Source organism: Calonectris borealis, chromosome 15 (assembly GCF_964195595.1).
Source record: "Calonectris borealis chromosome 15, bCalBor7.hap1.2, whole genome shotgun sequence".
Lineage (NCBI taxonomy): Eukaryota > Metazoa > Chordata > Aves > Procellariiformes > Procellariidae > Calonectris > Calonectris borealis.
Window position 1 is genome coordinate 4,662,924 of NC_134326.1, and position 24,703 is coordinate 4,687,626.

The window sequence follows — 24,703 nt, forward strand, 5'->3', positions numbered from 1 at the left end:
ACTCAGAGCTCCTCCAAAGAGACCATTAGCTCCTCTTCTCCCTAACACTGAATTATTGCAAATATTCAGAGTTCTTGTGTTCTAGGTGACCAGTCATGTTGTGCCTTGTCACAAGTGGAGAAGTCACATTGCACCTCTCCTTGGAAGGAGAGCTGAACCTTTCAGAGTCCCCTTCTCCCCCGTATTTGTAAGAAGCTTGAGATAAATAAACAGTAATAATAATAAAAAAGACAAAAAAGTTTTTAAGAAAAGCACCTAGTATTCCTGTTCTGAGTTTTCACATTTTAATCCCTCTCCTTGTAATATAACTCCACCATAAAGTTCAGTGGTCCATAGAAAACTCCAGCAAAATCAGAAAACTCAAGACCTACAATTTCTACATGTGTATACATAGAGGCACCAAAAACCCACAGGCAAAAACCGATATGGTCAGAAGGAAAAACATCAAATGAAATCTTTCTCGGGCCTTCTTCAACATAACACCAAGAATCAACGATGAAACACAATCCAATTTGTTTTCCCCCGGTGCTGGTTGCCTCTAACAGAAAAGTCACTCCCTGTACAACACCTGCCCTGTCTCCAGTTTTCATAAGCAGCACGTAGAGCGTCGGTGACCTCAGCAGTTGCATGCTGTGACAATAAATAAAGTTAGAAGCCTGCCCAAAACACCTCCGAGCCCTTTGGCCAACGTTGGCCGTGAACACACATGGGGTGACAACCAAGCAAGGAGGAAAACACAAGGTTTGGGGCTCCTGAGAAAGCTCCATCAGGCGGCCTCCGCTCAGAAAAGCTGGCGTAGGTGCAATTTCTGATAAATAAATACAAAGACGCAAAGGCTGCTCTTCTCAGCCCTGTGGGTTAGTCTGTTGGCCTGCGACACAACCGGCTCCGAGGTGGGGAGCCAGCCCCGGCTCTGGGGCTCTTGCATTCGTCACCAGTTCCAGCCGAGAACAACAACCTGCTCCGGTCTGTAATACCCTTTGTAGGTGATTATGGGAAACAAAAAGGACTAAATTCAAAGCAGGTTTTCAACTGGGGGGGATCCAAAACTGCTGACTGAGGAGGAGAACAAAGCCAGATGGCATATGCTGGTATTGTTAGGGATTATGCAGTGTAAGGCAATAGGAAACGAGCAGAGAAAAAGACCCGGGTTGGTCCCATGGCTCCTCTCTTGCCAAATGAACATACCGGGGCGACCGTGAAACAATCAGTTTATGGGTTTCATTCCCCTCCACCCCCAGACTGAACTTAAATATTTGTATAAGCCCAGGCGTAACTTTTATCTAATGTTTTCCTTGGGGTTTACTAGCTGTTTAGAGCATTCGAGCTAAAAAGCATTCCCTCAAACTCTTGCCACAAAAAGAGCTGAAACTATGATACTAATTAAAACCACACTCTTTGGTATCAAGAAGACATGCTATTATTTTCTTTTTTTGCTCATGAGAAGCTGTTAATATGGGCAACGCGTCTGGAACATTTTCCTTCCAAACGCCATGCTCCGTACCCCCTCCTGCTCAGGTCGGCTGGTTTATGAACTTGTCAGCAGTCTGGGGTGGGAAGGCTCATATTTACAAGAATAGATTTTTTTTTTTTTTTTGTAACAAACCATTTGCCATCTTAACATTCTGCAAAGCACATCAAGAAAAAAACCAAAAGCTTTACGCTGCACGAAAGGCGACAAGCTAAAGAACTGTCCTGCCTTGGCGCCCAATGGGCCAAATCAAGGGATGAATCTCGCCAAAATACACTACACGTTTTGAAAAACAGCCTCTGACTTTGCCAGGACGCTCCTGGACACTCAGCGCAGAGCAGGAAGGGATGTGGGTTGCACTGCGTACCACTGCTGATCCACCCTGGGGTAACGTTTATTAAAGAAAAAGGAAAGATTTCATGCTCGTTTTACCCCATCTAATTTGGATGCTTCTAAGGTCTCCATTACTGTGGTATCAGCACCTCATAAACATTAACAAAATTATCCTTATAACGTTTCAGGGAAAAATGCTATTATTGCATTTAAAAGATGGAAAATTAAGGCAGGGAAAGAAAAAAAAAGGCCAGGTTTGTGTTCAGTGCAATATTCAAAAGCATCCGTGCGTACCCTGAGAGGTCTAAGTCCGGTCAAAAAACAAATTTCCTTGTCCCAGACCAAACAACGGTGTCTCATTCAGAGCAGCGATTGCACCGCAGAGGTGCAGGAAGCAGAGAGAACCAGCTGCTTCGGTCCGATCCTCCCGGAGCACCAATTTCCAAGTCCCCACCGATTTCCAGCAGCGTCCTGGATGCCGCCCGCTCCGCCAAGGCAGCTCCGCAGCGGGTCGGGGGGCTGCCACGGCCAGCGGCTGCCTGCGGAGGAGCTGGGCTTAGGCTGGGCTGAAGCATCCGCACTGCTCCCGTGGAAAACAGAAGTGGCAGGAGGGATCCTCCCAGGAAGGCACTTGTCCCACAAGTGTCACTCTCGGGACCACAAAAGTAAATAACGTTTCATCAGAGCAATTTGGTTTCTGGTTTCTGTTTGGGAGCGTGGCTTTTGCTGTGTTGACTCAAAACAAAACTCAGCTTCCCTTTTTCACAGCCACAAAGATGCCAGATTTTAATTCCCGGTGGTGCAAAGGGCGGGCAGTGGAGAAGGGGGCCTTTGAGGGCTGTGGTATTTTATTTTATATTTCTTTTTTGGTGATATTTTAGCTTTGAGCAAGTTCCTGCCTGGTTAGCAAGCTTCTAGGATCGCCAACAATACAGAAGAACTGCCTAAGTTACAAAAACAAGTTAATACATAAAAAATATGACTTCAGCAAAGAAGTTAAGCTAGATGGGTGAACACGCCGTAATTTGTTACATGCTTCCATTGTGCAGGGATCCAAAGTAATAAAATATTCCTGTAACGCTAGAACCGTGAGGCCCAGCCCCAGTACGATGTTCGGATTCCAGCATTAGCTCTGCCACACCATCCCCTGGCTCACCAGGGAGAGGAGCCTTGTGCTGCCCACCTCCCCAGCACAGCGCTGCCCCTGCCCTTTTCTTTGGGATTTCACCCCAAAGATCAGGTAACGAAGTTATTGTGGAGGGGGCCGCGACGCTGGGATGCCGAGATGACATCTCACGTCAGTTTAACGCAACTGTAAAGCGCAAAGCCGTCCTCATCCAAAGCGTCATCAGAAAATCCCAGGGCTGGCTGCGGAGCTTGGTCGTACGGACGCGGGGGAGGGCGCGGGCTGCCTCGCAAACCCCACATCCCCGCTCTCCTGCTTTTCATTTGAGGCTGACAGGCGAAGCTCGAACACATCATTACAGCCTTGAGGAGGCTGCTAAAGGTAACACTCATGTTACAAATGAATTAATAGGAAACACTTACCTTCCCCACTAGCTTGCCTTTCCTGTTCATGCAAAGGTAGAAGTCTGTCTCCTTCCCTTTGATCCGGACTTGACTGCCAAAAGTGTCTGTTTCCACTAGAAGCTGGGCTTGTAAAGGAAGAAGAAAAAAAAGCATTTACCAATGTGGTCCCATTAAGTCAGAGCGTGCAAAGCTCATCAGCGCGTTGTCCCGTTACCTCTCCCTGAGCCACGCCAGGCTGGGATGCTCTGCAAGGGAACAACCCAAGGAACCACCCAGGGCTGAGCTCCAGGCTGGGTCACGGTGCAGATCTGACACGTCTGCACCGGCTCCTGGGTGGATGCTCCAGATTTAATGCCAGTTTAGCACAGAACACGCCTATACGCGTGTGAGCTCCATCAGTCCACACCAACCCCACCACCAATATAAAGCTCCATGCTAATGCTCTCCTTCACACTGCAGGAGGGTTCTTGGAGGGTAAGAACATGGATTTTATTCTCATGAAGATAAAAGATTAGCATGACAAGAACGAAAATCCTTTCCCCGCAGCCAGCAGCCCTCAAAACACTCGACAGACGTGGTCCAGCCACACGCTCGTGGTGCAAAACATGGCAGCGATCTCCCGAAGATCACCGCAACAGCTAGCAGGGGAGAAATTCGGCACTGCTTGTTTGCCTGATGAACACCCACCCTGCAGACGTCCTCTGTGTGTCTAGCTACGTTCCCAGGAGGTCACTAATTGCTTTTGGCAGTCCAGGTCCATGACTCCTGCTCTAGCTGGGAGAAATATGCCAATCTCGTAGTGCCTCGCATGTTTATTGAGGCCAGAGCTGGTTTGCAGCATTGCCAGGAGCCCTGGTAGAGGACAGATTCCTGCTGCGCCTTCATAAACCACCTGCCCCGACACAATTGTATTTGCAGCGGTGGCCGAGCTGTCACCCAGATGTGTAGCGTGCCATCAGCATCTCGAAAACCTAGACAAGTCCAAATTCAGCGTTTTATTCCGTCTCTGATCTAAACATGAATTCCAGTCATGCTCGAGGTTCGGATTCCAGGAATTTCCCTGGAGAGGCAGGAACACGCAGACTGGACATTTTGGTTCAGATCCATCTCCGATATGCAGGGGGAAAAAGGAGACATGGTCGAAACACAATGCAAGAATGTGTAAGTGTCAGCAAGCGCAAATCCACGGTCCTGCTCTGGAAATACTCACGCTTGTAAGACCCGAGCCTTACCGTAGAAACACGGCTTTTGCCAAACTCTGGAGAATGTTTGATCTGTGCTGCAAAAAGTCACATTCTTTTTGGCATTCATATTTCAAACTTTAAAACCCTCTAAGAGCAAATATGTTCACTGTAAGGATTTACCATGGGGATAGAAATAGGAGTTTGTTTCATTTAAACACATTAATATTTTTCCCACTTGTAAAGTCAGCTTTTGGCTTCTGCAGCAGTGCAAATATCACAAACCTTTAACTCACAAGGGCCCTAAACGGAGTTTTCCCTTTGCAGCTCAGTCACATATGCAAGTTCAGGGTTTTCCAGTTACTAGCTGCTTACATTTATTTAGATCTATTTGTTAAACGTTTACCACAGGGGATATTTAAAGAATCATTTCTTTCTGACAGCAAGTGGGATAATGCCTGTATTATAGCAGAATATTACTTGCAGTCATCCATAAATGTGAATATTTATCTAAAAGTCCTTCAGAAATGCACCACATTTTTGGGTACCTGTGATGGAGAGCAGCTTGCCAGCGACAGCTGGGTGCTGCAGGCTTTCTCTCCACACCTGCCAAGGTGGTATCGACGCAGTGACCACTTAAGTGAGGAAGGGCCACATGAACCAGAAACATCCCATCATAGTAAGGATATAAAGATGAGCAAAGCCAGGATGGGGGAGGATGGCACAGGGTCAAAGATGGGTCTTCAGGGGGAAGATGAGCAACATGGTATATGACTTGGTGAATGCCCACTGCTTTAAGAGGTTCAGGGAGGCTGCTCTGATGCAACGCAGCATTAATAGACACGGGGATAGCCAAAGGTATAACTACCTTTCACGAGGTGACTGTGAAAGGTCTTCCCCTCAAATGAGCAAGGGCATTAGAGAGGACTAATGGTCAACCTCAGATGGGGAGAGCAGCAGCCCGCATTCAAGGGAAGGTTATGGAGCCAGCACAAGAGGTCCCAAAGATTGTCCCAAGGCCCACGGCCAACACCCAGAGCACCAAGGAGTCGCCCACAGTTCTACAGTGTCGAACCCACCCAGGCACGCAAACGGACCGGGGGCCACCCACCGAAGGGGTCAAGCGAGGTCTCCACAGCTTGCACACAGGCAAGAACAGGACACGGTAAGTTCCCATCTAAGCTACAAGGCACTCCCCGTCCATTCCAGCCTCAGCGCTGCAACTAAGGCTGCTAAGAATAACGCTGAATAGCAGATATGGGTTTTGGCCAGCCAAAGTAGCAGCTAACGTTGATAAAGCACTCCAATGCGAGAGCCTTCATCCACGGTCCCACTGGACAGTCGGCAACCCTCACCTCTCCAACGCAGGTCCCCCCGGCAGCCCACGCTCAGATGGACAAACACGGGGCACGCTGGCTCGCGTTCCCCCCCGCCTTGCTCTGCAGCCAGTATGAGTAATATCCAAGCTGATTTTAATTTGAAAAATATCACCTTAAAAAGATGCCGGTTCCCTGCTGTGAAAATTAAAACCATCTGGATGGAGTGATTTCAAATAATTAATCTAGGTCTCCTTTGACACCGCTACTAATTAAAATATGATACCTTCCTCCCCCTTTTTAAATAAAGAATTTAAATAAAGTTTAAAGATCTAATAAAATAATGTCATAATTTAGAACCAAATGGAAGTCACCTTTCCTGCGGGCTGCAAAGGTTACGCCGGCGCTGAGATCCCTCCCGGCTAGTGCCACAGCACGGACTGGGCAGCAGCGGATGGGCAAGCACCCAGTGCGACACCCACACCGGTAAATACACCGGCGTACATACCCCAGCGCCCCGAGGAGGCTCGCGAGCCCCGGAGATCATCCTGCACGCAACGTCTAGGAGCGGGGAGCAGAGGGAAGGAGGCTCAGCAGATGCTGCCTGCTCCCCGCTGGGACCCTAGCTGCCCAGGTGCAGCCTCAGGCCACCCATAGGCACCCGCTTCTGAAAAATCTGAGCCTTAAGATGCTGGAAACGTGTTCGTATTTCTAGGGATCCTCGACCTCCTTTCCCACGAGAGATCAGTGCGGCTTTAGGGCTGGGTTCATAACCCAGTTGGCTTCAGCCTAAGGCACCCCTTTCGGGTGACTCTCCTTTTTACAACAGGCATCTAAATGGGGGAGGATTTGCCCCTCTTTCCCTAAATTCTCTCAGGAGCCCAGACAGGGACCTTGGACAACACATCTAGTCAGCTAAAATCAGCTGGGATGAATCCCAGCCCCGAACGCTGCAACAAGAGTTTCTGGGGGATGGAGGCTGGCCCAGCAGAAGGGGCTGCTGAGGTCTCCCACCCCTCTCACACGAGGCAGGAGAAGAGCTCAGTCACCACCAAGAAGATTTAAATTAATGTAAACTGGACTTGGCTTGCTGTCTTGTTTCTATGATAAAGACGCTATGGCCACAACGAAAGTGCCAGGGAAAATCCAAGAGAATTTCTGTTGAGAGCTCAGGTAAAGCAAGTCCCACCAAGCTGGAGCAGTGTCCCCACGGCAGGCTGCTGCTCAGGACACCTGCCTTCCCGCTCCATCAGTCCCTGGACACACCGTAGAGAGATTACAATCTTTATTTTCAAAAGCCCTGCACTCTAGCCTTCAGATCAGGTATTATTGTTTAAATTCTTTGACAGCTAGATATTCTGATATATTTTCCAGAGGGAAAAAAAAAAGAGCTAAAGAGAAGAGATGTCTTTAGAGGGTGAGATCTTCTGCTACATGCTTTTGCCTTATTGGCCCATTTAACCTAAACCTTCCTGAAAACTCCCACTGGAAGAGATTGGAATTCCTCACATGTCTAGGTGAAAAGGATTACATATATATGTTGAAAAGCTATCTTCCAGCTAAGAAAACATGAAGTCAGGGAGATATGTGAAGGTGGCAGAAAATATGCCAAATTATCTTTCAAATATTTCCTGGGAGTGGGAGGACGGGAGCCAGAAAAGCACGGGGAAAGAAAGGAGAAAGAGGGCACCTGAGAAGTGTGAGGTTTACATGTACCTATCACAAAAGCCGAAGCGCCAGCCAGTTTCAGATAAATAAAGAGATAGAGGGGAAAACACAACGAAGGAGCAGAAGGGCTGGATACTTCAAGTCTATCCTCCATTGTTCTGGTTTTTTTCAGGTATAAATTCTGCAAAAGGAACCGCAGAGAAAAAGAAGCCACAGCGGCTTAGACTGCCCACAGGCATCTTGAAGCGGGCCAGCTAAAACCGATTTCCTGGGGTAAAGGCCCTCAGAGGGGACCAAGGTTTTGTTGCTTTTGCTGCACTTTTTCTCCTCATGCAATTACAAGGTCGGGGAAACTATCCTCGGCACTTGAAACCATTCCCAGTTAATGAAGAAGGACGTACTGATACGCCGAGGCTGGGACCACAGCTTCTGTGATGGAGAGCGGCTTCCCAGTTTAGTAACTGGTGCTATGAACCGAGACAAAGTGCATTGCCACCATTCACAGCATATATCGCATCCGATGGGAGAGTAAAATTTACTCTGGTAAGACTGAATCTTCCAGCGAGAACCCCGGCATGGCCAAGGGTGCTTAAAATAGTTGAAACCCATTCAAACACGGCTACCCCCTACCAAAACCACGTGAATCCCTTACATGACCACAACATAGGAGAGAATGACCCTGGCTCCACTTCACATTCATGATGTAATGACGAGGGAATAATGCCAGAATTAGGTAAAGTCTGGAGGGTCTAATAAAGCCCGCAGGCTATGAACAAGTGAGGGAACCTAGGCTGCATCCTCAAGTTTTGTTTGCACACTTGTATATTCCTCCAAACTCTATCATTTTAAATAGATACAACCCAACTCCCTTCTCAATTACTCAGGTCCAAATCAGGAGTAACCACCAAAATCAGCAAGGCTGGTGCTCAGGAGGGCAGAGCTCTGACCCACATACCACTGCAATTAGCTCATCGAGTCTGTCTTGAGCGAGCATAGGATATGTATGTCAAATTATTAAAAGGGATGGTCGTGGGGGGGAGGAGTAAGAGCAGCTCCAAGATGCAGGCACCAGGTATTTTCTTTTTTAAGCCATCACTTTGCACAAGCGAGGGAATTACCCGCTGTTGGAGCCGGGGGACTGCACAGGGAGCAGCGCACCCAGGCTTTTAAAAACGCCATCTCGCTAAATGAGGTTTTCTTTTGAACCTCATTTAACCATCACATCTTTTACTCGGTCAGCTGATGCAGGTAGGGAAAAAGACACGATTTGGAGCACGTAAGCCCCTCAGAGCATCAACACACCAATATACGGCAAGCACCAAGTCCCCCGCGGCACTTCTCCACGGCCGATTTTGGGGAGGGAAGGGGAGCAGGACAGAGGGCTCTGTCTGAACAAAGGAAAGACTGCAGAGACAACCTGCCACCCACCTAAGAGCCTCAGTAGCTCTCAGGAACCAGACAGGTTAAATATTTGTATGGGAGACATCGGAAGAAAATCTATAACGCAGCAGAGACCTCAAAGACACTTACACTGCAGCAACCTGATCCTGCAAATACTTTCACACAAAGGACTTCACACCCATCGGAAGTCCCTCGAGCGCTGATAAAGACCCCTGCGTGGCTTCAGGGTCGCGCCTCTGCCACCGGCCGCATGGTTGGACGTGCCGGGAGCGGGGCTTTGGACACGGAGGTGCGAGCTTCCCCCCGCCGCAGCCCTCTGCAGGGTGTCTCCTCGCCCTGCCTACCTGCAGCCGCCCCAAGGGCTCGATGTGATGGAGCGAAGGGCAGGATCACAGCCCCGCTAACAGAGAAACAAGGGCTAGAGTTCCCCTTTCTGGTGCGCTCTGGGACACCCTCCTCTGGGCTTCACCTCTGCACCAGCTGATCGGGGCTTCAGTCTCCGGGAGATGCTTTCAGGCACTCTCATCTGCAAACAACAACCAAGAAGGCGTCCTGTCCCATTTCCAGGATGCTGAGCTACCCCCTCAGCGCTCACCGGGCACGTCTGCACGACACGAGGCCGAGACATGCGGAAATATCCACGCTGGTGCCAGCCACGCCAGGCTGCGTACCCAGCCCAGGACAGACGGGCGAGCGTGACACGCTGCCGCGGGCACTTAACCCCGCGGGGCGCACAGACCGAGATACTCGGGTACTAAAATGTCACTGGCACAGTAGTGAAACCTCCACTATTTAACCTGTCACGCTGTTACAGTGGTCTCACCTGTAGGGACGCCCACCCAAAAAATCCCACCACCAGTTCAGCGGTGGCTAACAAAACATGCCCAGGGAACGATGCCGAGCTGCTGGTGTTCCCCGAGCACCTCAGGGACCATCTCGGGGAGAGTCTGCCCCCCCACCCCGTAGGAGATGTGTTGCTTATGCCAGAACAGCAATATCAAGGAAAAAAGAATATTCTGATACAAAGTACTCTTTTCAGGATTGCCCACTCTGGCTCCTGAAGGATGACAAAGCTTCCAGGCGTGGTCCCTATAAAATAACTCCATTCACCACACCTTGGGAGAAGCTTAAATGAAAATTTGCTAATTTGAGGTCTTTAATCAGTCCACACACACAAAATTTGTTTGATAATTTAGTGTCAGACCAGAATAAATATGAAGGTAGATCTTACAGATTTTGCCCAACTTAAATAAAAAGTTTATAAATCACAGAACCTGTGATTCTGTCAAAAACAAAAAATAAAATATACCTGAAGACAATATTAAAATCGTAAGTACCATGTTACCGGCCCAAGCCTGCACTACCCAGAGTCTGGTGTTCGTTTACCCACGTGAAAAATGAATGTAAAATACTGTCATTCTGACACAGAGCCATTCGCACCCATTTGGACATCTAAGAAAACAGGATTAAGCAGTAGGGAATCAGACTTGGCCTCTTGCAGATGTTTTATACATAATTCACCATAAGTGACACTAAAAATATTTTGGCAGTTGCTTCAATGATGGTGAATAAGCTTATTTAGACAAGACTCAGTAAAACTGGAGGCGATAGGTTGTGTGCTTTAAAAACGCCGGGGCGGGGAGCGGCAGCGAACAAATTCTGCGCTGAACTTTGCCACCTGCACGCTCGCAATGACTAAGAAGTAGGCCTGGAAAGAGAAACGTTAAAAATGTTAGCACAGAAATTCCTCTATCTCACCAGGGTGTCTTGCTGCCTCCAAACACAGCTCAAGTGGACACTATTGCTACAGAGGCAGGAAAACTGCTTGACAAGCTGCCAGGCTCCGAGTCTGGAATTAGTGAAGGATGAGCCTCAAAAAAGTTCAGAAGCTCTGTAATGCTTGAAAAAGCACCTAAAATGAAAAATAAAGGGCCAAACCCTGATGTCTTTGATCATTCTCATTTGAATAAACTCCTACTGACACAGTCAAGCCCAACAGACGAGGACCTCAGAGCCTGGCCCGGAGCGCCTAGCTGAAACGCATCCAAAGCACTGGAGTCTCTTGGGTCTGGAAATAGCGTGAACCTTTCCCGTCCCGCAGAGGGTTAGAATTGCCGCAGGAACAAACCCTGCCGAAGTTATTTTGACTCGCTTGTTCCCAGTCTCAGCTGAACCCCCCAAAAATACTGATGTACACAAAAATAACAATAAGCGGAGAATGACAACCATGGGAACCCCAGGTACTCTTGCTTCTCCAACGCTGCTTTATTTCTGGCCAGAAGCGTAGGAGAGACCACGTTTACTCCGAAGCACTCACCCACCTCTCTTGGGCAACCTGGTGGTTGGCCGCTCATCCTCGGCGCTGAAGTGGGTGTGATGTTAGCACCACCATACCCTCTTACCGAGGAGTCCCAAACACATAAATCTCTCCCGTATGCCAACACCGTGATGGTTTCACGTACTCCAGAACTTCACAGTCCGTCCAGGCCCCACTGCTGTGTTTGTGAGTGCTCCAAAATGGGGCTCATCAGGAGAAACATGTAGAGTATTTGCAGTGTTAGTTGAATTAAGATTATCAGCAGTGCCTGATATAAAAAGATGCTATGTTCTACCACATAGGTGTCTTTACTCTGTGCCCTCCAGTAAAAGTTGAAATTACGACAATTAATTTTATTGATAGGAATATAAGCCCGCTCGTGCATTTTCTCAAAGGGGCTCATTGTAACTTTCCCTTCTTCTAGTAAGTAAAAAATATGCTGAAAATAAAAGTTGCAGGATTCTTGTGGCTCTGGAACCCAGAGGAGCGGAGGCAGCAGCACAACCTACCAGAAAAAATGTTCTGGCCCATGGGGAAAATTCCTCTATGTTTTAAGATTTTAAACAGGGTTTGCTCTTACAAATGGATGCAAACGCAATTTCAAAGGTATCTGACTTTTTAATGCTTGTGCTCCTGATGCTCACTTTCGCCATATAGAAGATAACATACTACGAAATGAAGTATACACAATCGTCACTCTTCGATAAGAGTACGAGAGTGTGACTATTCTTGGGCAAGGGTTGAAAGAGGTGGACAAGAACTGATCTTCTACAGCACCTGGGGACACATCCTCTGGAGCCGACTGCAGCCGAAGCGAGTCCCTCGGGTGAGCACCTTGGAGGAGGGTGCTCCGCATCAGTCCCTTTGAAAAGGTCTCTCCTTACAGACACAGCACAATTGTTTCAACTATTCTCAGAGCAGCAGCAACAGAAATAACAACAAAATTCAGATATCACATTAACTCTGCCTTTAGCACCTTTGGTTTCATATATTTATTTTTGGAAACACATTCATCACGGGGCTTTTCTTAAACTATTACCCCCAGTGCACAGCGTAGGTAAGACTATTTACTTGCCTTTTACTGCATTTTAATTGCAGGAGAAGTTTTAAAAGTTTTTCACTCATTTCTAGAGTCATTTGGGACAAAAGGCATCTGGCGCTGGGTATTTAAATAAGACCTGTCAGAACTGTAAAATTAGTTTTACGTTTTAATAAAGGTACTGTAAAAATCTCAAATATAATTCTGCATTCAAACCATAAGTGTTTGGATTAAGAAAAGGAGATCCCATGTTAAATCTTAATATAAAAAGTAAATCAAGTACAGAACTAAGCCAGTCCTCATCTGTGGCGTTAAAAACAAAAGCAGCAAAGAAAAGAGACAGTATCTCTAATAGCTTAATTTGGGGTATTCTGGGCTTAAAGAATCAGCGTTGACATTGTAAAAACCATATATATTATTTGTTACTTATCCCAGTTTCAGTTTATCTCGAGACCAACGTCACCTATAAAGCTCAGACTCGGTCCCATGTTTCCATCCAAAATTTTCTCAGCCCCTTTCTCTCCTCCCTGCACTAGAGCATCCTTCCCTCCTCTCCCCACCCTGGAGGGGTGACCCCATGGATCCGCGCAGGGGACGGTCCCTCGAGGCACTGGGTGCCATGCTGGTAGGTGACGCCGCTGCTGTAGGTGTCCAGACTGTACCCATCCTACCACGGACAGACAGAGCCCGTTTACCTTGGAGGGCTCTTCAGCCAGCTCTTTAATCAGCACATAATTCACTTCGAAAATCTTCAGCCATACAGACAAAGGACAAAACCCCGTGCCAGCAAGCACGACCCTCCTCCCCGCCGGGACACCTCGCTGCTCTCCTATTTTATCTCCTTCTACAATCTTCGGAGCAGACAGGAGAAGGAAATTCCCCACCGCTATTTATACATAGCAGACGAAATATTTCAAGGCAGCCCTGACGGCCACATCTCTGTGCCAAGCCCGAGGAGCAGGGCTGCCCCTCACTTTTGCCATGGGAGGATGAAGCCACCTTAGCAACCAGCCGAGGTGGCCAAGTCACCCCACGCTTGCTGCCACCACCCGAGCTCAGCCCAGCACTGTTGCTGCAAGAGGAGCTGCCGGTGCCCACAACATCCCTCACCGCCAGAACCACCAGCACGAAGGAGCCCGGGGACACGCCACACAACCCGTGGGGCAAGAGTCAGCCCTTGGCAAACAACACCTTATCTGCAAGGGCTTTATAGCCCAGCGCAGAGTTGCAGCCACCCTGGGAATGACCCATGGCAGACGAGAGTCATTTCTCCATCCGGGACCCCGAAGGAGCAAAGGAACCGGCTAACTTGAGCTAAGGAGCTTCTGTGCAAGCTCCTGGTGGGGAAAGCAGATGGCTTTCCCTAAATCCAGGTGCCCACCAGGCCTGGCCCTCCATCGAGGTCATGAAGTGAGCAGAGACCCTTTGTAGACCAGGGGAGTGGGCAGGGAAGAGCCGCAGGTGCAAGCAGCCTCCAGCCTCTCCCCGCCGCCCTCCTCCCTGCCTCCAGCTGCCCCGACCTGGTGTTTCACCGCAGGTCCACCTCCGGTGTGAAGAGTTAAAGCTCATCCCCCAACGGACCCGAAAGAAAAGGAGACAAAAAAGCAGGATGCTGGTGAATGACGGCAGTGGGTGGCCGGCGGCCCCTGCCTGGCGCGCTCCGCATACAACAGGCACAGCCAAGTGTGTCTGGCACCAGACAATTATTTCGCTGGAGGTGTGTGAGGCGGGAGCGCCGAGAGCCATTCTCACGGCGAAGCAACCAGCCATGTCGGCTAACAAAGCCGCTCGCCGGGAAGCGTCCCTCTCCTTGCTCCCGTCTCCTCACTGGGGTTTGGGTTTGTTTTTTTTTTTTCCCCGTGTTGTCCTTCCTGCTGGGGCATTTGCAGCTCTGAAAAACAAGCAGGTCAAACATCCTCAAATGGTGTATTTAGTGCTTCCCCTCGGGTTTCCGCGGCTTCCCTGCCATTTTCCTACTGGACTTGGGAGCGCAGCAGTATTTATGGGGTAGCGAGCTGACCCCTCGGCTGCGGTGGGCGAGTGCCTGACGTTAAGTGCTGCTAATGCGTTTTGCATTTGTGCTCGGGGGCAGGAAATCTCAACTTCCAGTGCCAAGGGGTTAATTATAATTTATATAGCAAGATCTCAGGCTGTGGGGTTTTTTTTCCTTCAGCTAATTAAGAGGTACAATTACCTTTAGGAATCAAAGGGATATTTTGGTACCAAGCTCTTAGAAACAGATTACAGGCACTTAAAACACAAGGACATCTTTGCTTTTCTACGCGTGCTTAGTTTTTGATTTAGATCATTAACAAGAAACTGTCGTATTCCTGATCCACCATCACAAGGTACTGGAGACCACCTACGGAAGCCATTGCAATAGGGTAACATATAGCATTGCTGCTTTCCCAGTGATTACCTACATTTCCAACAACATGTTTTACTGATACATCACCTGCCGCTCAGGACTCTGGCAAAACTTTCTGCTTATTAATTAACAAAGCTTCACGATAACCTCGAGGTGGGTAATACCTAAACAGACCAGTCTGTGCTCAGACTGCAAGCCCAGGACTACTTACTCCCAAGACAAGTAGCAGGTTGATGAATATTATTGCTGTATTAGTAATAATTATTACTAAATCACCCCAGACAGCACAGCAGCCCCTCCGCGTTGCCCTCTTCTGCCCAATGGCCCAATGCAAACAGGGGGGAGCACTCGCCATGCAGATCTTGGGAACTGGAGCCGAGGGGTAATTGCAGCCCCGGTGCCCAGGGTAGGCACGAGCACCCCGGTGGGTGGGCTGCCGGGGAGGCCGGCGGGCAGCACCCGTGGGACCGACCTCTAGCAGCTCCAGCGGTGGGGACGCGCAGGGCGAACAGTGCTGGGCAGCGCTGGGCAGGGGCTGGGGGATCGCTGGGAGCGAGTCCATCACCTCCCGCAATCTCCCTCCGTCGGCTCCCTGCCTTCATGTTTGTGCAGAGGTTTAACGGTTACAGGTCTCTCTTTCTCACCACTCTCGGAGGTGTTTGCTGAGCCATTTGCAAAGGGATAATGTAATTGAATATTCAGATGTATGGAGAGGGGGGTTTGGGCTAAAGACAGCAAGAAAAGGATCTGGGGAACCCTTAAAGTCCTGCTCCGGGGAGTCACTAGAGTTACACATGCAACGCAGGCTGCAACCTCAGCTTGACTTGGCACAGGCTGCGCAAATACATCTTCCACCAGCCATTATTTTTTAGGGATGCAGTGGGCTATTACTCTCGGGGAAATTAAGCGCTTAAGTTAGAAACTGATGCTGTATAATTGTCAGCAGACCACACATGCCGCAGGCTCTCACGCATCTGTACCAGCAGCCTCCGCCCTGACCCAAAACCCAGCTAGAAGCAGACGTGAGGCTGGCAGGGGCAATGAAGACCAACCCTTTCTCTAAAGAGGGGTCAGCATCAGGACCAGGAGGAACGTCCGTCCCTGTGGGTTAGAAACGAAGCTCATGCTGCCAAAGCCAACAGGGGAGCTCAGCACCTGGTGTCCAACATCAGCGACCCTCTGCCCGCAGCTCGATTACATTGCGGCGGGTTTCTGGGGCTGCCCTTTGATGTGCCGACAGCAGCAAACTTGCCGCAAAGCGGGCAGAAGCATCCAAACCAAAAACACGCCGTGTGAAGCATTATTGTTAAATTAGGAGGAGATAACGCAGCTGACACCTCGGCATGGAGAGATGCCGACTGGTACTGCTCATCTCAAAGGAGCTCCGAGAAGTTCATTTAGAAACCTGACAATCAACACATCCTCCAGGTATTTCCATCCCTTGAAGCCACTCTTTGACAGGCGATTGCCAGACAAAGGGCACATCAGTTGTCACAAGCCATTTTACAAGACCATCTACAAAACTATGCAAACCTGTCCCGAGCAGAGCGTTTCCAGTACTTTGGGAGTCACCAAACAGAATATTCTGTTTCACTGCAGGAGACGAAGCGCAAATCAGGAAGGCTTTCCCATGTAAAGGTTAAGAATAATCAGGGATGGTATTTTCTAGCGGGTTTATTACTGTGTGCAGGAAGGCACCTCCCTCCTCGCGCCAGGTACGGCAACGGGTGCTGGTGCAGGCAAGAGACTGGGAAAAGACCTGGCTCAGCACTGGAAAAACCAAGACAGGGATTACAAAACTGTCGCTTGTAGTCCCAGCTTAAGCCACTAACCTGCACGACGTTCAGTGAAAAGGACCCATAAACGCTTAATCAGCAACACGACCGAGTCATATAGGAAAGAAAAAGAAAGGAAGGGCAGATCCAGAGGGAAATACATGTATACCAGCATTACCTTTCCCTACAGCTTGCTATTTATTGAAGAAGCAGCAAAAGCTCCAGTGCGCTTCAGAATACAAACGCTGACACGGAAATTCAGAGCCCTGAACCGCTTCCAACAGGGAAAATGTACTGACCGCAGCCTGTTTGGAGGTCAAACAAAATCAATAGCCTTTCTCTCCAGTCTGTCTCTAAACTAAGCTTCTTTCAAAGACATCCAGAGAAAATGGATCATCTTTTGTTGGTGTGTGTGGGTTTTGGGTTGGGCTTTTTTTGTTTTGCTTTTAAGTGGTCAAACGTTCATACGAGTATAAGAAACTCCTTCCTCCCTCAACATACTGAAAGGATTGTATAGAGGTCAAAACTGCCCATCAGTTTTACTACACAATAGATGAGTTATCCAGTTCTTGGGGAGGAAACCAAGCTGGAGGCCGCTTAACACTCGGTAAGAGAGGAAAAAATAAATCAATGTATTTGCTTGATCGGGGTACGTTTAAAGCTGGTTGTCAATTAGTTCAACACAGTTTGCTGTTACAGAGCACAACAATTTAGCCCCGGGAGCTGAAGTTTGCTGCGTTTCCTCAGATTCCTCCTGCTGAGAGACAGATATTGGCCGCAGCAGGTCAGGCACCGAGGAGGAGGAGTGAGGCTGGAAGTCACAGCCGCAGAGCGGGGGCCGGTGAAAGGGAGCCTGACATCGGGTACAGCAGGACTGGGGACTCCTTCCCTCCCTTCAAAGTACACAGTAAACCGGATTCGTGTCCAGAAAGGAGTAGAGATGATAACTGGTTATTGCACTGGTACAAAGCGTGCCTCTCCACGCTGCAGCACACACCTTTTAAGATAAACTATAGTTTATATACCCTTGTGCAGATGGTATCAGCTTTACAGATATAAGTGGGTCACCCCAAGCTGAGGGAAAGGGCAGAAACGGTAGAATGGAAAACTTTGCCTACATCCAATTTTTTAAATAATATAAATCCTTAAAAATCTCAATACCAAAATCACAAGGAGGAATGGGAGGGACGAAGGATGAAAAGACGCTTCCTAAGGGTCCCTCTGAATGCATCCGAAGGAGAACCGCTGCTTTCAAAGCAACGGATCATTGACGACTTTATCTGCCAGTTCTGTTCTGACAATCAGTGTTGAAAGACACTCACCAAATCACAAATAATTCAGGCTGGGAAGGCTCTCCAGAGGTCATCCAGCTCAACCCTCTGCTCAGAGCAGGACCATCAGGGCTAGAGACCATCGCTCCTTAGTCGTGCTCCAGCTCCCCTGCCACAGCTTGCTCTTCCCGAGAAAGCAGATATCCTTGTCTTGATTTAAGCATACCGAAGGGTGCGTAGATGTGGCTGGAGAGGGAGGGACACATCTGCAGCTGACTTGGGCCCCAGCACAGCAAAACTGAGAACGGAGCTCAGCAGGAGTGAGCTGCCCATGCCATCACCATGGGCCTCTGCCTTCCCCGCAGCCGCGGTCCACGGAGCCACACCGATTCATATTTACCTAGCGGGCATCTCACACCACTGATGTTTGCTGCTGTCGGTACCTATACGAGCTATATTAAAGCTACTATATGTCTCTAACTCCCCTTCTGAGTGCCAGGACCGGCAGCGACGCGCATCCTGACTCATCCGCCGCCCTGCACTCACATATGCCGCAGGAAGAAGGGTTTGTTCCACCAGCCGCCGTAAAGGGCGCCTCATTTCTGAGCGAACATATTTAGCATCTTCTAATTAGGATCTTGGCTTCTTCTCGTGCCCACACAGGTCTAATAGTTCCAGCGCTAGAAAATCCTGCCGAAGCTCAAAACAGGTTACAGCAACGGTGACCGTCAAATGTTCACCCAAACTCATTACGGTGGCAAGAACAACCAAGGCTAGCAGCTAGAAACAAAAGTGCAGTTTCTTTGCAATGCTTTTTATCTCCCCTCCTCCACTCCTCCCAGGTGGAACAATCTACCCGGTGACCATACAGCTCTTACAGTTGCTTGTTAGCACCCCCAAATTAGGAGGTGTAAAGTCAATATCCTTTTGCCTATTTACTCCTAATGAGTCACCACTCAGAAACTTCACGTGAAAAAAACGGTTACAAATGCAGATGCAGAAGCAAATGAAATAAAGGCACGAATCACCGCTGAGCAAACGTCGCACAAAGGCAAGGGGCTGGGCGCACCACGCAGCACCCTACCATTGTCACCGGCTAAAACCTAACAGCTTTGATTTGCCTCCCGCCGGCTAAAATGGTTTGAAATGCAAGGTCTTAACAAAGGTGCAAGACAGAGGAGGAATGGGAGGCACTGCTGGGCACTTAATCTCCTTTCAGTCTCACACAGGAGCTCCAGGAACGGCTCTGCGGAAGTCGGTGGAGTTTCATGAGTGTAGGAAAGAGGATAATCAGGCCTCAGTTGTAACAGAGATCCAGCCCTGTGATCCCTCCATGCAACCAGATAAACGTTATTTGGGATTTATACTGCAGTTACCTTTAGGCAAGCTCCTCCGCTGCTGGAACCTGGGACAACATCACTGATCCCAACAGGACAAGAGCAGCTTTCAGCAGCTGTGGAGTTCACCCTCTGCCTCGACACAACGTGTGATTTGAAACTAGGAACCCAAAGCACCCCTCAGTCTGCTTCAGCACTTACCCCTGCAAAAATCTGCCAGAGCAGTAGCAGGGGTTTTGTGGTGAGGATACCCCTCGCACCCATACCACACGGGGGGCATGGACACCCTGTGAGCCTCATGACTGTCCCTGGCCAAGCGTTGAGGCCATTTGGACACCATTTTTTTAGCTTGATCTGGTGTTTACATGCCATCCTATTCTTAGCCCTTCCCTGCTGCTTCTCCACACCGAGGTCTTCACCGCCTCCAGCGGCTGTGGGTGATGTCCCCCACTGCTAGAGCTCCCTCTCACATCTGACCACCCGTTTCCTCTCCTGCTTGTCCTTCCAAAAGCACTTGAGAACATCGGGTATAAACCAAGCCATACCAGCCATGCCAACTGCAAGCCAGGATCCCAAGCATATGTCATCTACCATATGCTCGAACGCCAATGGCTTGCGCCACCACCGCGCCGCTCAGGCGCAACATCCGTTCCTCCTCCGTCCCACCAGCCCAGCTCTGGGATGAGGAACAGAAGCAGCCGAGCGGCGTCAGAGAACAAGGACTCCTCTCCACAGGGCTACCTGGGGCCGGATCCTTCCAGCCAGCACAGCTGCCATCCAGTTGTGATCGCTGGGAAACTGCTTGTTGGAGAAGACCCAAAACTCGTCACAGCTAGAAGGCGGCAGGGTCACAGCAGATGGCAAGATCTTTTCCTTACTGCCTTGGGAAGAAAGGCACCCTTTTTGGCAGCTGCGAACGCAGAGGAGGAGAAGGCCTTTTAGGCACTCATTCCAGCTTTCAGAGAGGAGGGCAAAATAAATCTGAGCGCTACCCAGTGATTCTTCAAGCTCAACCACTCCAGGTAGCATCAGCAAAGGACAGGCACATCCCCAGAGCGACTACAGCAGAAGTCAGGGAGATGTTTAGAAGGTCTCAGCTCCTACGTCACCGTAAAAGCACGAGTTGTCTGTTACGGGCATTCAGAAAATACTTAAAATTCACCAGGGACCAAAGCGTGCGCTATTTATTGCTGGCACAGCTCATTAAAAGGGATGCTCACAAAGTGCGGCCACGCGACCATCTCCCTCCAACCCCAATACCCCTCTCCTCCTCACACTAAGAAAAAATAGGGTTTTTTTACTGGGCCTTCTCACTCCCTTTACTTCCAGCTCGCCTTCCCCTTCTTGCGAGCGCTGAGACCGCAGACGCTCTACACGTGTTCTCCTCTGCATCCGACTGGCAGGCAGTCTGGAAAATGCCAGTATTGGAACGGCCTGAATTCAGCGGTTTCTGAATGCTGATCGGACACTATTTCGTTCAAGCCACAGATAGTCATTTTTGGGGGGTATTTTCAGCTCCCTTTTTGGACTCTTCCAGATTTCCAAGCGTCATGCATCAGCAATTTCTCCTCTTCGGAGCTTCATTATTTTTCACCTTTCCGCCGAGCCTGAGGCTCGGTGCAGTTTTGTAGGGGACCAGGCTCTTCCCTCCTCTTCCAGACGGCCACGCAATGCTACTGGCGTTGTTAATGTTTGCTGTGCTCCGCCTCGCAGCTGCGGAAATTCCTGACTATCTGGTTTTTGAAAGAGCTGAGGTGAAATATGAGCGATTAAAGTGCCTTATTTTTTTATAAAGCCTAACACTTTTCTTGAGGAAACCCCAACCTGGAAACAGGAAAGCTCTCACAGCATCTAAAAACACCAAATAATTACTTCTAACCAGGCTACCGATGTGGTCTCCATTACCATTATCTCTTCAGCATCTCTCCGTTTGCAATGCTTTTATCCTGACGGCACACCTACGGGGTGAGGGAACGGTGCAGCCCGTGTTTTGGAGGGGAGGGAGGGACACACGAGTTGATTGAGAGGATGAAATTCAGGCCACTTCGTTATACGTGAGGAGCAAAGGTTCTTCCCTCTCCACTGTCTAGAGGGTCCAGCCTCAGTGTCCCACCACCTAACCTGGGCAAAGTGGAGTGCGGGAGATGTTGCAGCTGAGCGACTTGGCTACCATCACCAACAGTAAGTCTCCAGGAACAAAAGCTACTGACTTTAGGTCTCTCGAATGGCAATGTAGCGAGATCCCATGTTATCTTCAAGCAGAAGCGTGCTCTTTACACACCAAGTTTTGAATTTCCCATCCTGTCTTTAATTAGGCATGTTCTTAATGGGGTTATTGACATTTTCTATTTCCTCCAAATGTTTCTTATGAAGGATAATTCTTGACAACATGCATGGCAAGGTACACCAAAGCCAAAATTTACAAGACAATTTGTTGACGTTGTTTTCCTTCCCCTTTCTCCAAAGTCAAAGCAATTAAAAAACCCTTTCAGAAATGTAGACTAGCCTATTTGCAGGGTACTTTTAATTGCATCCCAAGAACCGACTTGAATTCATGACTGGCCAAATGCTTCGGTATGGGAAAACCTCAGATACCACAACACAAGGCTTGATAACAGACACTACCATAAAACAACTGCAATAAACCCAAAGGAGCTCTCTCAGCATTAGTGCACAGAATCACTCATGGCCTAGAAATATGTCTAAAATTATGCAAACTCCTTCCAGAACTTCATCATAGAATCATAGAACGGGTTGGGTTGGAAGGGACCTTAAAGATCATCTCCCAGTATCCACCCAGTCCCCAGCTACAAATTTCAGATAAAAGTCATCTTTGTACTCAAATGCACAGTGCATTTTTGGAGTCATGGAGGAGAAAGGGAAGCCCTAACTTTGTTTCTGCGTTATTTCATCACAGCCAGGGAAAGAACATTTAGCAAAGCAGCTGCTTGAGCTTCATGGGAAAAAACTGTAATCACAGCAAGGCAGGAACAGATAATATCATATTGACCTGTCTTCAGGGTCTGGCATTCACATTTTCATAAAGTGTCTCGGAAGATAAATCACTATACTAATAATATTTGTATTGATTATCTAAACTGAAGCAGCAATCGACTCCATTGTCTCACTTCCTCTTAAATTGCTCACAGATGGGATCCTATTTCCTATTCTGCATTTCTAATGGGAACACTTAAATCACAGCACAGAATTATATACACACACAAACTGTTAACAAAAACCCTTTTATGACTCACATGAAAATAAAGATTTTTCACTTTGTAGCTCACTTTCCACTCCATGCAGAAATTAAAAATGACAAATTATCAGCAGACCTCTGAATTACTTCTCCTCGTTATTTCTGGGTCCCTAATATTTACTGACAGACAGGCCTATGTTTTCCGGACCCTGCTCAGCGATTATGGAGACTTGAAGTTTGGACACAGAGCTAAAAGGTGATTTTTTATTTTCTGTAAAAGTCAAGGCTCTTTAAGCTATCTCAAGGTCCAGAAGGAGCGAAGTCAAAAATCACTGCAGTGTCAGAGGAAAAACAAAAAACAGCTTCTGCTGTTGCTACAGGCACAAAACGGAGCGCTGCAGAAAGAGCTGAACCTCAGGTGTGAAGATGGCCGCAGCGAGGGTTTGGGCTAGCAGCTATCAAAACCAAAAGTAAAGGAAATTGGCAACAACTACATCGTTTGAAATAGGTTTGTCATGAATCAAAAAGCAAAAGGCTTGGATTTTTCTTCCTCAATTTCCCATCCCACCTATGCAGAGCTTTCCCCTACCCTGGCCCAGGCACAGAATATGGCAGAATAAAAAATAAAAAAGTCTTAAATGTGCAGATGGTTCGTACAAGATGCTTACAGCGCCTTTCAAATGGCTGCCGAACCTTTCAGAGTTGCCTGGAAGGTGCGGGCGGCCGAGGCTCCTCGCTGCCCGGCGCAGCCCGGAGCTCCAGCTCCCGCTCCCGCTCCAGCCGCCCCGCACGCGCTTCAGCAAAGCATCCCCGCGCCTGCTTCCAAAGGAAAACTTCGCCACTGCCCCACTGCGGATGAGAAGGGGAGACATTTTAAGGCAAAAATAATAATAAAGCAATCAGGGGACGTTGGGCAAGAAGGGGAAAAAACCACCAGAGCCACAACACAGCAGCTGGACGGCGAAGGCTGCTCTGGCTCAGGCCAGTCCCCAGGACCCATATGACTGTACAGCTGCCATGGTGAATGATCATCCCTTCCGCTGGGGTCAGCTCTGCCCCCGGGCTAAGTAAGTGAAAATAAATGGTTCAGAAGATAAAAGGTCTTTTCAAAAAATTATTTGTCTTGTTGTCATGTCAAAACTGTAATGGGAAGAGACTGGAGGCAGCGATACGTCGTTTAAATAGGAAACAGCCATCCTGATGGTTCAGCGGAATAAATTACAAAGCAGATCGCAGCTCCTGCGGGTATCGGGCTGAGCTGCAGCGGGACGGGCAGCCCCTTCGCGCCTACCTGGTTCCTGGGGAGAAAAGCGGGTTTCTGAACGTCCAGCCTGTGGAAATACAGCTATATTTAACTAACCCCAATTGCTACTTGGGCTGCATCTCCCGTCCTTCTTGCAGGCTAATTCTGTGCCTTCCAGCCACAATGAGTTTAGTTTTTTTCTTCCTGGTCTTCCCAGGAGGGGGATCAAAATTGATTTTAACTATTCTAGGAAGGGAAAGGGTTAATCAGGTTTCCCAAGGCAGCTTGCTGTTAAGGTGCCAGAAATACTGAGGGGAAGGAATGACTTGCTAAAGATGGGACAATGGCACTGGTATTTTGCATTTGTTTCCAGGCTTTGAGATAGAACAAATGGGAGTCATTAGTGAAATGAGTTTAGGGAGTTCTAAATTAGCTGTCAGGCAGCCAAACCCGAAGAAGTGCTATGTCAGCTCATTAATTCTGGAGAGCACAGGATTACCCAAACCTAGGAAGGAATCCTGCAAAATTTAGAGTCAATTAAAGGAGGCTATTTTGCTATAATAATATTTTCCACACATATTACACCTCCTCATGGAACAGAGCCCACTTCTACCACAAATGAAATCTCTGGCGGGATGGAGTGTGGCTGATGTCTAGACAGCTGTAATGTGCTCTCCATGGGCTTGTCCACTGGCATCTCTGGGAAGCTCCAGCTAGAAGAGAAGGCGGGGACTGCAAGCTGCAAGCACATCACCCAGCTGGGGTGGCCCCAGGAAGGAGGCACCCATCTCCCCGGGCTCCGCGCTTTCCCCGTACCACCCGAAAAAGCACATCTGTACGGGGCGTGATGTTCCGTACCAGGAACGCCCATGACACGTGGAGGTAATGCCTGGCATCGTGCATGCACATCACCTCTTGAATTTGCTTGCCTCCTTGGTCTGCCTGACCCCAGATTTGTCGACACCCTGCTAGCAAACCCTCGCTTTGTTAACCCCCCCAAACCTCCTGTCCCAGGAGCATCTCCTGAGTCCTGAGCTGAAACCCACTGAACTCAGGGGGAGTCTTCGCGAGGACTGCCCTGGCTGAGGGTCCATCCCCCCGGGTGGCTGACGAGGCTGGCAGCGATGGGGTGCCGAGAAGGAGAGATGTCATACCTGCGCGCTGCCCCTTGCCCGGCGTGTCCTCGAACAAAGCCTCCCATGCTGTAGACTAGAAGCTTTATAAACCAGAAGGTTTATAAAATAGATGGTTTATAAC

At 48.8% G+C, this 24,703-nt stretch overlaps 1 protein-coding gene across 1 annotated transcript in view; it reads right to left on the minus strand.

The window, feature by feature from the left end:
* Window positions 1–24,703, minus strand: part of FGF18 (fibroblast growth factor 18) — a 45,725-nt gene that overhangs the window by 16,761 nt on the left and 4,261 nt on the right. Inside the window, exon 2 of the mRNA XM_075164082.1 lies at window positions 3,353–3,459. Within this exon, the coding sequence (XP_075020183.1) occupies window positions 3,353–3,459 (107 nt within the window). The remainder of the gene's footprint in view (window positions 1–3,352; window positions 3,460–24,703) is intronic.